The sequence below is a fragment of the Enoplosus armatus genome, chromosome 19 (genome assembly GCF_043641665.1).
Source record: "Enoplosus armatus isolate fEnoArm2 chromosome 19, fEnoArm2.hap1, whole genome shotgun sequence".
Taxonomy (NCBI): domain Eukaryota; kingdom Metazoa; phylum Chordata; class Actinopteri; order Centrarchiformes; family Enoplosidae; genus Enoplosus; species Enoplosus armatus.
Window position 1 is genome coordinate 20,105,148 of NC_092198.1, and position 11,223 is coordinate 20,116,370.

The following is an 11,223-nucleotide window of genomic DNA, read 5'->3' on the forward strand; positions in this document are numbered from 1 at the left end:
GCGGCTTTGTGGGGAGGAGGGCTTCTGAAATGAATGCCGTCTATTCTCATTGAGGATCTCTGGAAATTTTGTTTTGAAAGCTCCCAGGCATGATGAAAAAGACGACCTCAAATGTCTGACGGATGTCTTGTAGAGTGGAGTTTGCAATAGACCACATTGGCTCCTTCCCCGCCACTTGGACGTGCTTACTTTCTCATTGAATGTTAACAAAACACAGACCCCTCGAGCTCATATGACTGTGAAGAGTTTGGACTAGAGGAAGACTGGATCCCGTGTGCATATTCATGTTTTTACACAAATCACATGGAGGGGACGTTGTTTTCTCATCAGATGTTTTCCTTTTTCTGTCTCTCCTTTCAATGCAGAAGATGTTCAAGATGAAGGCGGCTCGCTGCCACGACTGACGCCCCAGTGCGCCGAACAGAACAAGCAGTCCTGACCTGGCAACATACGAATGGCCCAGGGAAGCCACCAGATTGACATTCAGGTTTTGCATGACCTGCGCCAGAAGTTCCCTGAAGTCCCAGAGGGTGTTGTCTCCCAGTGTGTTCTGCAGGTGAGCACCTTCGAACCTTTCTGCAAAGTGAAGCCCGCTTGTTGCGGACATGTTTGCACCAGCACACACAAAAACAAATACCGGCAGATATATTCTTATCAAATTTGTTTTAATTGTCAGATATGGACATCGATAACAGCCTCAGAAATCCAGTGCTGGCTAGGCTCTACTGCTAAGCGCTGTTGTTTTAACAGCGCAATAATTGAGTCCAAAAAATATTACTACCAGAAGGACTCAAATTAAAGGTCCCATGTGATGCTCATTTCCAGCTCTGTATTTTTATTCGGGGGCTCCACTAGAGCAGCTTTGCATGATTCCCAGTTCAAAAGAGTCCTTATTTATTTTCTACTGGCCCTTTATTCTGCCCCCCCTCCCAGTTCCCCCTCTGTCTGAAACAAGCCGATTTAGAAAAACCGAAGAACCTCCAAAAACCTGAAGAGTAGTCCTCCGCAGAGCGCTCCAATAACTCAGACAGACTGAATGGGTGGATGACCGTCCCTGTACGGGGGGGCGTGGCTGAGTGCGGTGACTGCATAGTTGTGACATCACAACCTTACGGAAGTCCCGGCGGCTCGTTTTAAAGACACGGTGTTTCATTTCTCCGTGGACTCAGCGTTTTGATCCTTTCCCAGTATTTATACAGCACCGAGTGCTGCTTTATAATCGCCCAAGACCTCACTTTCTGCAATATGGGACTTTTAATACACACACTTGCAACAAATATACAATTATAAGAGAGAAGTGCCGGGACAGATCTGAGAGAAAATGATAAATGAGAGGTAGCTGAACATTAATTAAGCTATGTTTTGTTTCATGTCAGCCTGTTTGTGTCTTACTGTCTCGCTGGCTAGTGCAACAAATGAAATGTATGGCATTAGGGTTATTCCTGTCCTAGACCATAATTATATGTCAGTTATGAACGGACTCTCATCTGAAACACTGACGTTTGACTGACTGAAGTTTATCTCCTCTCCCTTTCCTCCAGAACAACAACAATTTAGACGCCTGCTGTGAATACTTGTCCCAGGTCAGTCCGGTCTACCTGTACAGCGAAGAAGGAAACCTCAGCTTCTCTGACGACCCCAGGCTCCGTAATCACATGACCCAGCTGAACCTGGGCCTGCAGTCTCAGAATGTGCACGTGGCCCCGGTTCGGGACGGCCTGAGAATGAACGGCAGCCGGACGCTGGCCCACAGCCTGAGTGACGGGCCCCTGCAGACAGGCCAGGCCCCCAACAGTGACTTCTTTCAGCAGGAGCCCCAGTCAGCCCCAGTGCAGGTGCCCTCCAGCCTCAATGTATTTGGTGTGATGGAGCCCACACGCAAACCGCAGCCTCCCCAGCACCTTGGACTCTACCCTCTGGGTGTCAAAGGAACGACTATGGGTGTCCAGCAGACACCACGCTTCAACCCCATTACCGTGACGCTAGCCCCCAATATCCAGACCGGCCGCAACACCCCCACTTCTTTGCACATACACGGCGGGCCACAGTCGGGCCTCAGCAGTCCACAGGGTAACTCTATCTACATCAGGCCCTATGTTAGCCAGTCCGGTACGACTCGGCAGAACCAGCAGCAGGGAGGCAGGGCCCAGTACAGCCCCACTTCCCAGCCCCAGCAGCAGATCTACCAGATCTCGCACCCGTCCGCCCTGTCCGGCTCCTGGTCCGGCCCTCAGCACTCCTCCTCCTCACATACCTCACAGCACCAGACCCAGGGCCACCAGACCTCTCACGTCTACATGCCAATCAGCTCCCCCACAAATCCCCAGGCGCCCTCCATCGTTCCTACTGGAAGCCAGGCCTCTTCCTCTGGCGTCTCCTCGTGCTCCTCTTCCTCTTCCTCCTCCTCTGTCATGCCCACCTCCCTGTCCACCATCAGCCAGTACAACATCCAGAACATCTCCACTGGCCCACGGAAGAATCAGATAGAGATCAAACTTGAATCTCCTCAGAGGAGCAACTCCACAACCACAACAGCCGTGCTGCGGACGAGCAGCGGGCCCCGGCCCTCCTCCACCTCCTCCTCCTGCCCTTCCTCTTCCTCCTCTTCAACCGGGGTGGCCGCTGTCCCCACCACCCCTCTCTCCATCGGAGGCCCAGGCCTGAGCCGCAGCCAGCCCACTGTTTACATCTCTGCCAGCCCGCCTACTGCTGCTACCACTCCCTCTGAGGAGGCCGTCGTGGCCTCAGCCGGCTCCCGATCCCAACCTAAGTTTTACATTTCTGCCAATGCCTCCAGCGACGACAGTGGGGGACGGAACCCTCCCACAGTCTACATCTCAGCCAACCCTCCCTTGCAGGGGCCCTCAGGGGCCAGGAACATGGGGGGCCAAGTGAGCATGGGCCCCGCCTATATCCACCACCATCCTCCCAAGTCCCGTGCCTCTGTGGGAGGGGGAGGGACAGCGTCTTCCCCGCGAGTGGTGGTGACTCAGCCCAACACCAAATACACTTTTAAAATCACGGTGTCCCCCAATAAGCCCCCAGCTGTGTCCCCCGGCGTGGTGTCCCCTACGTTTGAGCCCAACAACCTCCTCAGCCTACCCTCAGACCACCACTTTGTGGAGCCAGACCCCCTCCATCTCTCGGACCCGCTGTCGCCACACAGGGAGAGGCCGAGTGAGCCTCGCAGACTCAGCATGGGCTCGGATGACGCGGCGTACACACAAGGTGAGCAATGCCCGAGGAGTGTTTGATCACAATCCCAGACTAAACATAAATAACTGCAAGTGTCCTCGAGCTCACACTCTATAGTTAAGACATTAGTAAGACATTATGGCTGGCGTTGCGAAGAGGTGTCCAATTTCCTGCTGTGGCAAGTTTGCGAATACTTACTTTAAAAGAGAAGTTAATGCCCACAGCTCGGACCAAAATGGTTTACACTGTGAATCCTCCATCAATTAGGCCTCTGTTTATTGGTCGTTTTGCAGCTGTCAAGGGCTGAAGAGTGCGCAGTGATTTTTTTTTTTTTCTTGCCACCAGCAAATGCTTTTTCCACTGCATCCTGCCAAGGCTTTTACTACAAAGTATACTGGGCGTTTTTTTATTTTTTTTTATTTTTTTTAAAGTCTCCTTCCACAACGTTGACTGTAATGTTATTCTCCAGCCACAACTGTGTATGCTTGCTGTCAGTGTAGAAACGCAGCTCTGCAGATAAAAAGCAAAGGTGACTCGCTCAGCGAGGGCCCGGTGCGATGACGGCAGTGTGAGTCCTGTGCTGAAATGCTGCGTGTGCTCCGGCGACCCCTGAGACTGGTGGATTATGTGGCGTGAGTCAAACGTGTCGGGGCACACTGCTGCTTCCTTTTTTGGGCTTTGTGCGCTGTATTACGCGTGAGTCACCGGCTGTGGCTCCTGCGCTGCGGTGACTACCACCAAGAGGGGGCTGCACACGGCCTCTGCTGCCGCCGACCCCCACCAGCCCGGGTCTCCTCCTGCCGCACCCGCTTTCGGCTTGGAAAAAAGGCGACACCCACTGAGTCCCGCTCAAAGCTCAACCTGATAAAGACGCACCTGTCACCTGTCGCTGTTGAAGAAGACCCGCTTCTGATTTCTATTTGTCTATTTGTACGAATCAAATAACAGGAAATTAACACCTGGCGCCAAAAGACATTACCCCGTTTTCATGTTTTCATCCTGCGAGCATATATTTCGTTTCGTGGCTTAGTGGCCTCACACAGCCGGAACTGTGAGCGAAACGGTGACGGTTTTTGGAACCGAATTCATTCGGCGAGCCTTTTTGAACAGCGGCGGCGAGAGCGGCACGTTTGTCTGATCAGGTTCATGTTGATGTCTGCGTACTTGAAATGAAAAACAGTGGGATGGGTTTGCCAAGAAGGAAGATTAGCTTCATGGCGGTGTTTTAAGTTGTTTTAAGACCCATTTGCCTGAATTACAGCTGGACTGAAATCACTGTAAAGCACTGCAGCGCGTTACCAAACCATGACAAATAGACCCCACATGTTCTCGCTCGCTCATGTTCTGTTTACATTCAGCCGTGCGAGTGTGGGGCTGCGCAGCTCACAGCAAAGCAGGTAGCGGTTCAGACAGGCCGCGGCACGGGATCAGCCGGACCCCGTGCGCGTTAGCCACAGTAGGCGGGGATACAAACGGCAGGCTGATGGGCAACAGCGAGGAATCCGACGTGGTTCCCCTGTCTCTCCTTACACAAAGCTGTTGTTATTCCGAGTGGAGCTCTATCCCCCAAAAACTGGTTTGACCGGTGTGTGCGGGGGTCAGACCCCCGGTGTATCTGCTTCTTTCCCTCTCCATTCTCAATTATGCTAACATTTCTTTCGGCCAAGTTTACTTTAGAAGCAACGAATACAGCGCAGTGGAGACAGGTGCTGATGGATTCTCTGTGTGTGTGTGTGTCCTCCAGCGTTGTTGGTCCATCAGAAGGCCCGCATGGAGAGGCTGTGGCACGAGCTGGAGCTGAAGAAGAAGAAGCTGGAGAAGCTAAAAGAGGAGGTGAACGAGATGGAGAACGACCTGACCAGGAGGCGGATGGAGAGATCCAACTCGGCCTCCCAAATCCCTTCTGTAAGCTCAACTCAGTCCTTTTATTTTTGAAAGATATTCATACATAAACCTGCGCACTGTGGACTTTTGCTCTGGATTATTTACTTTGGCATTTTGCTTTAATTTGACAGGAAACAGATGGGGGGGGGGGGGGGGGGGGGGAGTGTCAGCGTCACCCAGTGTGATGTAAGCTAAGCTAGAAGTCATATTTCCCAGCTAACACCAGCCAATATGTTGAAAAGCTGGGGCAGATCAAATCCAAGCTGTGCAGAGATGTTCTTCATCCGCGCACCGTGATGGTGAGCGTTCAAAAGAAAACGCGTCTTGTTCACATTCGTTTTCTGCGCGGCTTCATGTTCGTGTTGCCGCTCTTGGTGTGGGTTTTTTTTTCTTTTTTTTTTGTTGTTGAGTCAGCCGTTTTTGTCTGCTAGTACAGACAGTTTGAGTCACCAGAGGAGGGGGGTGGGGGGTGGAAGGTTAATTGGCTGGTGTTGCTGAGCTCCGGAGCTCCTTGGTTCAGTGTTGTTTACTGAGGCCAGCCCAGCTCTGCGGAGTGGAGCAGCTCTCCTCTCCTCGTGACACAGATCACAGATCTGCTCCGCCGACGTCCAGCCTTTTTGTGCCATCTGTGTGTGTGTGTGTGTGTGTGTGTGTGTGTGTATATGTATATGTGTGTGTGATGGCCTGCCTGTCTCCCTCTCTTTCAGATTGAGGAAATGAAGCAGTTGCGATGCAAAAACAGGTTACTGCAGATCGACATCGACTGCCTCACCAAAGAAATTGATCTCCTTCAAACAAGAGGTAGGACTCTGTGTGTGTGTGTGTGTGTGTGTGTGTGTGTGTGTGTTGTAAAAGAATCAAGTTAAACAGTAAGTCACGGAGGGAGCGAGGTCAGATCTGATCCAGGGTCAGGCCTGCTGGCATCCTCTCGGCACGCGCCGGTCAAGTTGTGCTGCCATTGTGCTGTTAACTGCCAGTCCTTCCTGAATTGCATCCGGGTTGCTGGTTGGTAACAAGGGATTTGTTGCCCCCCCCCCTAATTTCCTCCCCGGGGATCAATAAAGTGTTTCTGATTCCCCCCCTCTGCCTCCGGGTCAGTATCTTGATGAGGGGGTGCTGTAGTCGTCTCCCAGGAGCAACATTCTTCTTCTTCTTCTTCTTCTTCTTTTTTTATTTTTAAACTGATAGCATTAATCGCTCAGAATTCTTCTTGTCGGTTAAATAGGATCACCCCTGTTTTGTTATCCTTATTTAAACCATGTTGCGGCGTTGCTGCGGTGCCTGCTAACGCTGCGATTCTCCGGATGCGTCTGTTTGATGGCTTCCCTGCACCGCTCAGTGGAAAGTGACCCTTCTTGTTCTCCGTCTGTTCGCAGGACCACACTTTAACCCCAGTGCAATCCATAATTTTTATGATAACATTGGATTCCTTGGTCCTGTCCCACCCAAACCCAAAGGTACTTTATCTATCGGTAAGTTTTCGAAAAGGGCATGCATTTTGTCGGGGGCGGGGGGGGGGGGGGGGGGTGTCTCTCTAATTAGTAATGTGTCCACTTTTCATCCACTTGTGTATTTACTGAATTCCTGTCTGCACGGTGTCAGTGGTGTTGCATGTTTTAGATAATCAGCTGCTAACTGGATTTGGATCTGACAGGCCAAAATATGCACCAGTAAGCCCCCCCCCTTTCGCCCGCCCCTCACTCTGTGCTCAGCTTAGCCGGGCCAGACAGGAGAGGGTGCAGGTATAATGTGACCTCTGAGCTCATGGTGGAGCCCACCTCTGGCCCTCCCCCCTCCTCTCCCCGATTTGAAGAATTGATAAAACCAGGACGTGTTTTTTTTTTTAAACAAATGTAAGCAAAGTGAAGATTATGCAACACAATAATAATAATAATAATAATAATAATAAACTTTATTTAGATAGCACCTTTCAAAACACAGTTACAAAGTGCTCCACAATAAAAGCAGAAAGAGAAAGAAAGAAAGAAAGTTTTGAAAAGTGTTTTTTAAAAGATGAGACAGAGTTCCCAAAGTTTGGAGCACCCCCCCCCCCCCCCCAGGTCAGGAGCCCTCCAACCTACCCTATGAGCTGTGATACTGCAGTAGAGTATAATAGTGCTTTTCACTATAATGATGCTGAAGTCTCCATATTTGAGCAGACATGTAGCTGTGTTTCATGCTTTAACTTTAAACTCGGCACGTTGGCACTTCTTCTTCCTCTCCTGTGTACTGACCTCCTCCTCCTCCTCCTCCTCCTCCTCCTCTCCTTCACAGACTCGGGCAGTAAGATTGTGAAGCCCATCGCAGACCAGGAGGAGGACGAGGGGACGCAGTGGAGCTGCACCGCCTGCACCTTCCTCAACCACCCCGCCCTCAACCGCTGTGAACAGTGCGAGTTCCCGCGGCACTTCTGAGCCAACGAGGCTGCGACGCGCCGCCCCGCCCTCCGCCTGCCCACCCGCCCCGCCCCCCTCGCCCGCCCTCTGCCAGACTAGAATAGAAAAAAGGGGCCTTTTCTGTTTCTGTCTCCCCGAGTTGAAATGAAAACTGGGACGGGGCGTAGTCGTCGTGCATCATGCGGCCTGTTTTCCTTGATTTCTTTTGTCTTGTCTCCTCTCTAAGGTTAGTAGAATGCTGTCCACTGAAGGCTTGACTGGATAGTGTTTACAGCTCGTGTTTTTTTTTTTTTTTTTTTTTTTTGTTGTTGTTTTTTTCCATAAAGGCTGGCAGAGTCGGATGATACCTCACCTTAGAGACTCAGATCGCGTTTTCTGCTCGACGGGCGACACTTTACCCCTGGGGATACCTCGCTGCTCCCACTTACAGTATTACGAGTGTGGCCCTGCAGTGTGACGGCACACATAACACACACCTACACACACAACACACAACACAGGTGCCAATGTGCCTTTTTGCTGGTTGAATTTAGTTTTTCTTCCTCTGTGGTGGCTCAATCTGGGAGGGGGAGGGGAGGGGGGGGGGGGGTATTGGGAACTGTTCAGCCACTGCTCTCCATCTGAAGGGAAAACTAACAGACTAATCGTGGACTTTTAAAGTTTGTTTGCTGTTTCTAGAGGATGTCAAAGGGGAACCGGCAGCCGCCGCTGCCACTCAAACGTGCCTCTTGCCCCCCCCTCCCTCCCTTCAGTATCCCTTTTCTGTCTCTCTCAATCATGAATTAATGAAAAAAAAAAAAAAGAAACTAAGTTGCATGCTTTGTGTACAGTACACGGAGGCAGAAAACTCCCCTTGAGCTTTTTACTGTACATAATTTTCGAATGTGCCTTTTAAAAGCCTTCTTCCTCACACTATGAATCACTTGTATTTCCTGTAAGTATAGCTTTATAGACTTCATTAACGTTTTTTTTTTTTTTGTCGTCTCGTTTCGTTTCCCCTCTTTCAAACAAATAGGCACCGCGCTCCCCCTTTCTAAGCTTTTTTTACTTGATTTCTGCGAGAGTTGAAGCCTTGCAGAAGGAGGAGGAGGAGGAGGAGGAGGAGAGCAGTTTTAGGGGGAAGGAGAGAAAAAAAAAAAAAAAAAAAAAAACCCTTGCGGCCATCATGAAGCTACAATGTGCCCCGGTCCCGTTCATCGCTTGTGTAATTTGCTGTGTACGATCTGCAGATGCGGCAAAGTGGAAGGCGAAGGAGGAGTCGTCTTCTTTTTTTTTTCTTTTTTTTTTCTTTAAGGACTGTCGGGAAAGGGGGGAGGGCAGGGGGAGTCAAAAGCAAAAATTACACACTGCCATCTTATCTGACAACTGGAATGTAGGTTTAATGTTTGGGGACAACTACACCTCAGTGCAAAGAGACACTCATTGTTGTTTTTTTTCCCAGTACAATCAGGACGTTACCGCTGATTGATTGTCAAAGTGCTCCTGGAACAGCTGATTTGGGTTTAAAAAAACAAACCAAAACAAAAAAACGTTTCCATGTTGCCGTGCGCCTGAGTTGGGGTTTTTTTTTTTTTTTTTTTTTTTCCTTGTAAGGTACCAAAGTGATCAAAGCGAACATGTCTCTGTTTCAAAGTGTTCCTATGACATAGAAATATTCACATGGGTCCCATGCCTTTTTATATATATATATATATATATATATATATATATATATACACACACACAGCAGGTCGGAATTGTTGCGACATCTGACATCTTGGAAGCAGACAAGGCAAGAAAACTAATGTTTTTAGCAAAAATGTAAGCACAACATGACTGTCCACTTTGCATACTCCTTATTTTTTTATTTGGCTCATTTCATCCTCCTAAGCTTTTTATTGATGAGGGTGTTTCTAAAGTTTACTTATCGTCATTAACTTACCTTAACTGTGGAGTAGTTACTTTTTGATTTTGTTTGTTTTCGTTTTTTTTTTTTTCTTCCCACATTTGTGAAATGTCGCCTTGCATCAGTGCCTTTTCGAAACTATTGAATTTGTATTGATACCATACTCTGTCCACCACCAAGTGCCATTTTTAAAACCAAACCTTTTTAGCATTGTTTAAAAAGCCCTCTTAAAAGTAGAGGATGAATTGTTGTTGTCTCTGAAGCAATGATGCCGTACTTTTTTCCCTTTCTTTCCAACCCGTTTTCAGTTTTATCTGCACCTTGGTGTGAAGAGGCAGTTTATTCATGTTTTATTAAATGGAGAAAAAAAAAAGAATTTGGATATCTAAAGTGTTTTTTTGATTTTAGCTGGGAAAACTGTCTTTGTAACAGATAAGTTATTTGTAAAAATAATTAAAAAAAAGATCTATTCTGAATTTTTTTTTTTTTTGTGATACTTGTGATGCAACGATCAGGATGTTATTTGTCTTTTTTGTCCACTAGATGGCAGAAGAGACCAACACAGGGAGGGGAGGGGGGGGGGGCAGCTTGGCATGACATGGAGATGTCAGCGCTTCCAAACAGCTTAAATGTTTCAAGTCTTTAACTGTCATGATCTGCCGGTGATCGATCTAAACGTGTGGAGCTTCCACGGCAGGAAAACTGGGTCTGCTGCATAAAGGGTGCATTCCATTTAGCTCTTTTTTTTTTTTTTTCCTCTCATGACCAGTCAACATGTCTCCTGTGGAAAAAGGTCTATTGAATGTCAGACCAGGAGTTGGCTTCAACTCCCTCCTGTTGGATGGATGAACACCTGCGTCCTGGTTCGGTTGTGGCGTCCCCTGCCAAACGGGACACTTTTTTTAAACCGGCAGAGAGCACCGAAGCGGTGGCTTTCTGGCCCGTTGATTTAAAAGCTAGACTCTGTAACTTTCGGAAAAGAAGAAATAACACTCTCATGAACGGTGCGTTCATTTTCAAATCAATAAAACTTTCTCAATTCAAGACACTCAGGGGTTTTTTAAGCTGGTCTAACTTGGTCTGGTATGACGGGTAGCTTATGGTGGTCAACGCTAGCAAGCCTTAGATCGATATTGTTCTATAGTGGAAACTAACTTTTATGACTCCTCTCTGCCTATGTTTCTGTCTTAGGCATTATCCCTTATGTGTCACTGGCGTTATTCCCTGGTATTGACCAAAACCAACCAAAAAGGGTGTCGTGTATCATTTCCTAAAACAGCTGGCCACTGGAGTCAAATAGTGTCGGGGGGGACTACTTTCCGCCGTGTATTAACACACATTTGATGCTGTAGTGAGAACCTCTAGAGTGGTAGCGGGACAGGTGTGTGTGTGGGATCGAGTCAAAACGAAACTACAGCAGCCATGTTGCTTCTAGGGATGGCCACGTCAATCCCGTTGGTTGGTCCACCACTTTGGTCCAGACTGAAAGACCTCGACAACCACTGGGTGGACTGCCGACAAATATAAATACCGTGGGACTAATCACTCACTGAAGTCCCCCAAACTTTCTGGAAGTGAAAAGACACCTTTCTAAAAGTTGCATTAAGAATGAAGTCACGGAGGGTTGAAAAGCGTGTTGCAGCTGGTTATTTGGCGTTACTGTAGACCTGAAGCAAAACACTGGACCAGAACTGGTGTCGTCGCTGACTGGACTGTGGCAACACTTGTTTTAACCACCAGAGAGCAGCAGCAGCAGCAGCAGCAGCAGCAGCTCTCAACTTGAATCTGCGTTGATTTTTAAAGCACTTATTTCACAGTAAGGACAGCTCCATATGTTTAATCATAGACAATAGAGTATCCGGA

General features: G+C 48.5%; 1 protein-coding gene across 2 annotated transcripts; it reads left to right on the plus strand.

The window, feature by feature from the left end:
* Positions 1 to 454: 454 nt before the first annotated feature.
* On the plus strand, positions 455 to 7,580 carry tab2 (TGF-beta activated kinase 1 (MAP3K7) binding protein 2). 2 transcript variants are annotated; one of them, XM_070925922.1, is made up of 7 exons: positions 455 to 556; positions 1,542 to 2,380; positions 2,438 to 3,228; positions 4,940 to 5,100; positions 5,787 to 5,880; positions 6,456 to 6,536; positions 7,354 to 7,580. In XM_070925922.1, exons 1-7 carry the CDS (start codon positions 455 to 457, stop codon positions 7,491 to 7,493), a joined length of 2,208 nt encoding a protein of 735 aa, XP_070782023.1. In that variant the 3' UTR covers positions 7,494 to 7,580. The 2 variants fall into 2 exon arrangements, with proteins under 2 accessions (XP_070782023.1, XP_070782022.1); XM_070925921.1 differs by having other exon boundaries at positions 1,542 to 3,228; positions 6,456 to 6,554; positions 7,342 to 7,580.
* The last annotated feature ends 3,643 nt before the right edge of the window (positions 7,581 to 11,223 follow it).

Coding starts and splice junctions, on each gene's coding strand:
- tab2 (XM_070925921.1), top strand. CDS start 455: ATGGCCCAGGGAAGCCACCAGATTGACATTCAGGTTTTGCATGACCTG. Junction 3,229..4,939: donor TGACGCGGCGTACACACAAG/GTGAGCAATGCC, acceptor TGTGTCCTCCAG/CGTTGTTGGTCCATCAGAAG. Junction 5,101..5,786: donor CGGCCTCCCAAATCCCTTCT/GTAAGCTCAACT, acceptor CCTCTCTTTCAG/ATTGAGGAAATGAAGCAGTT.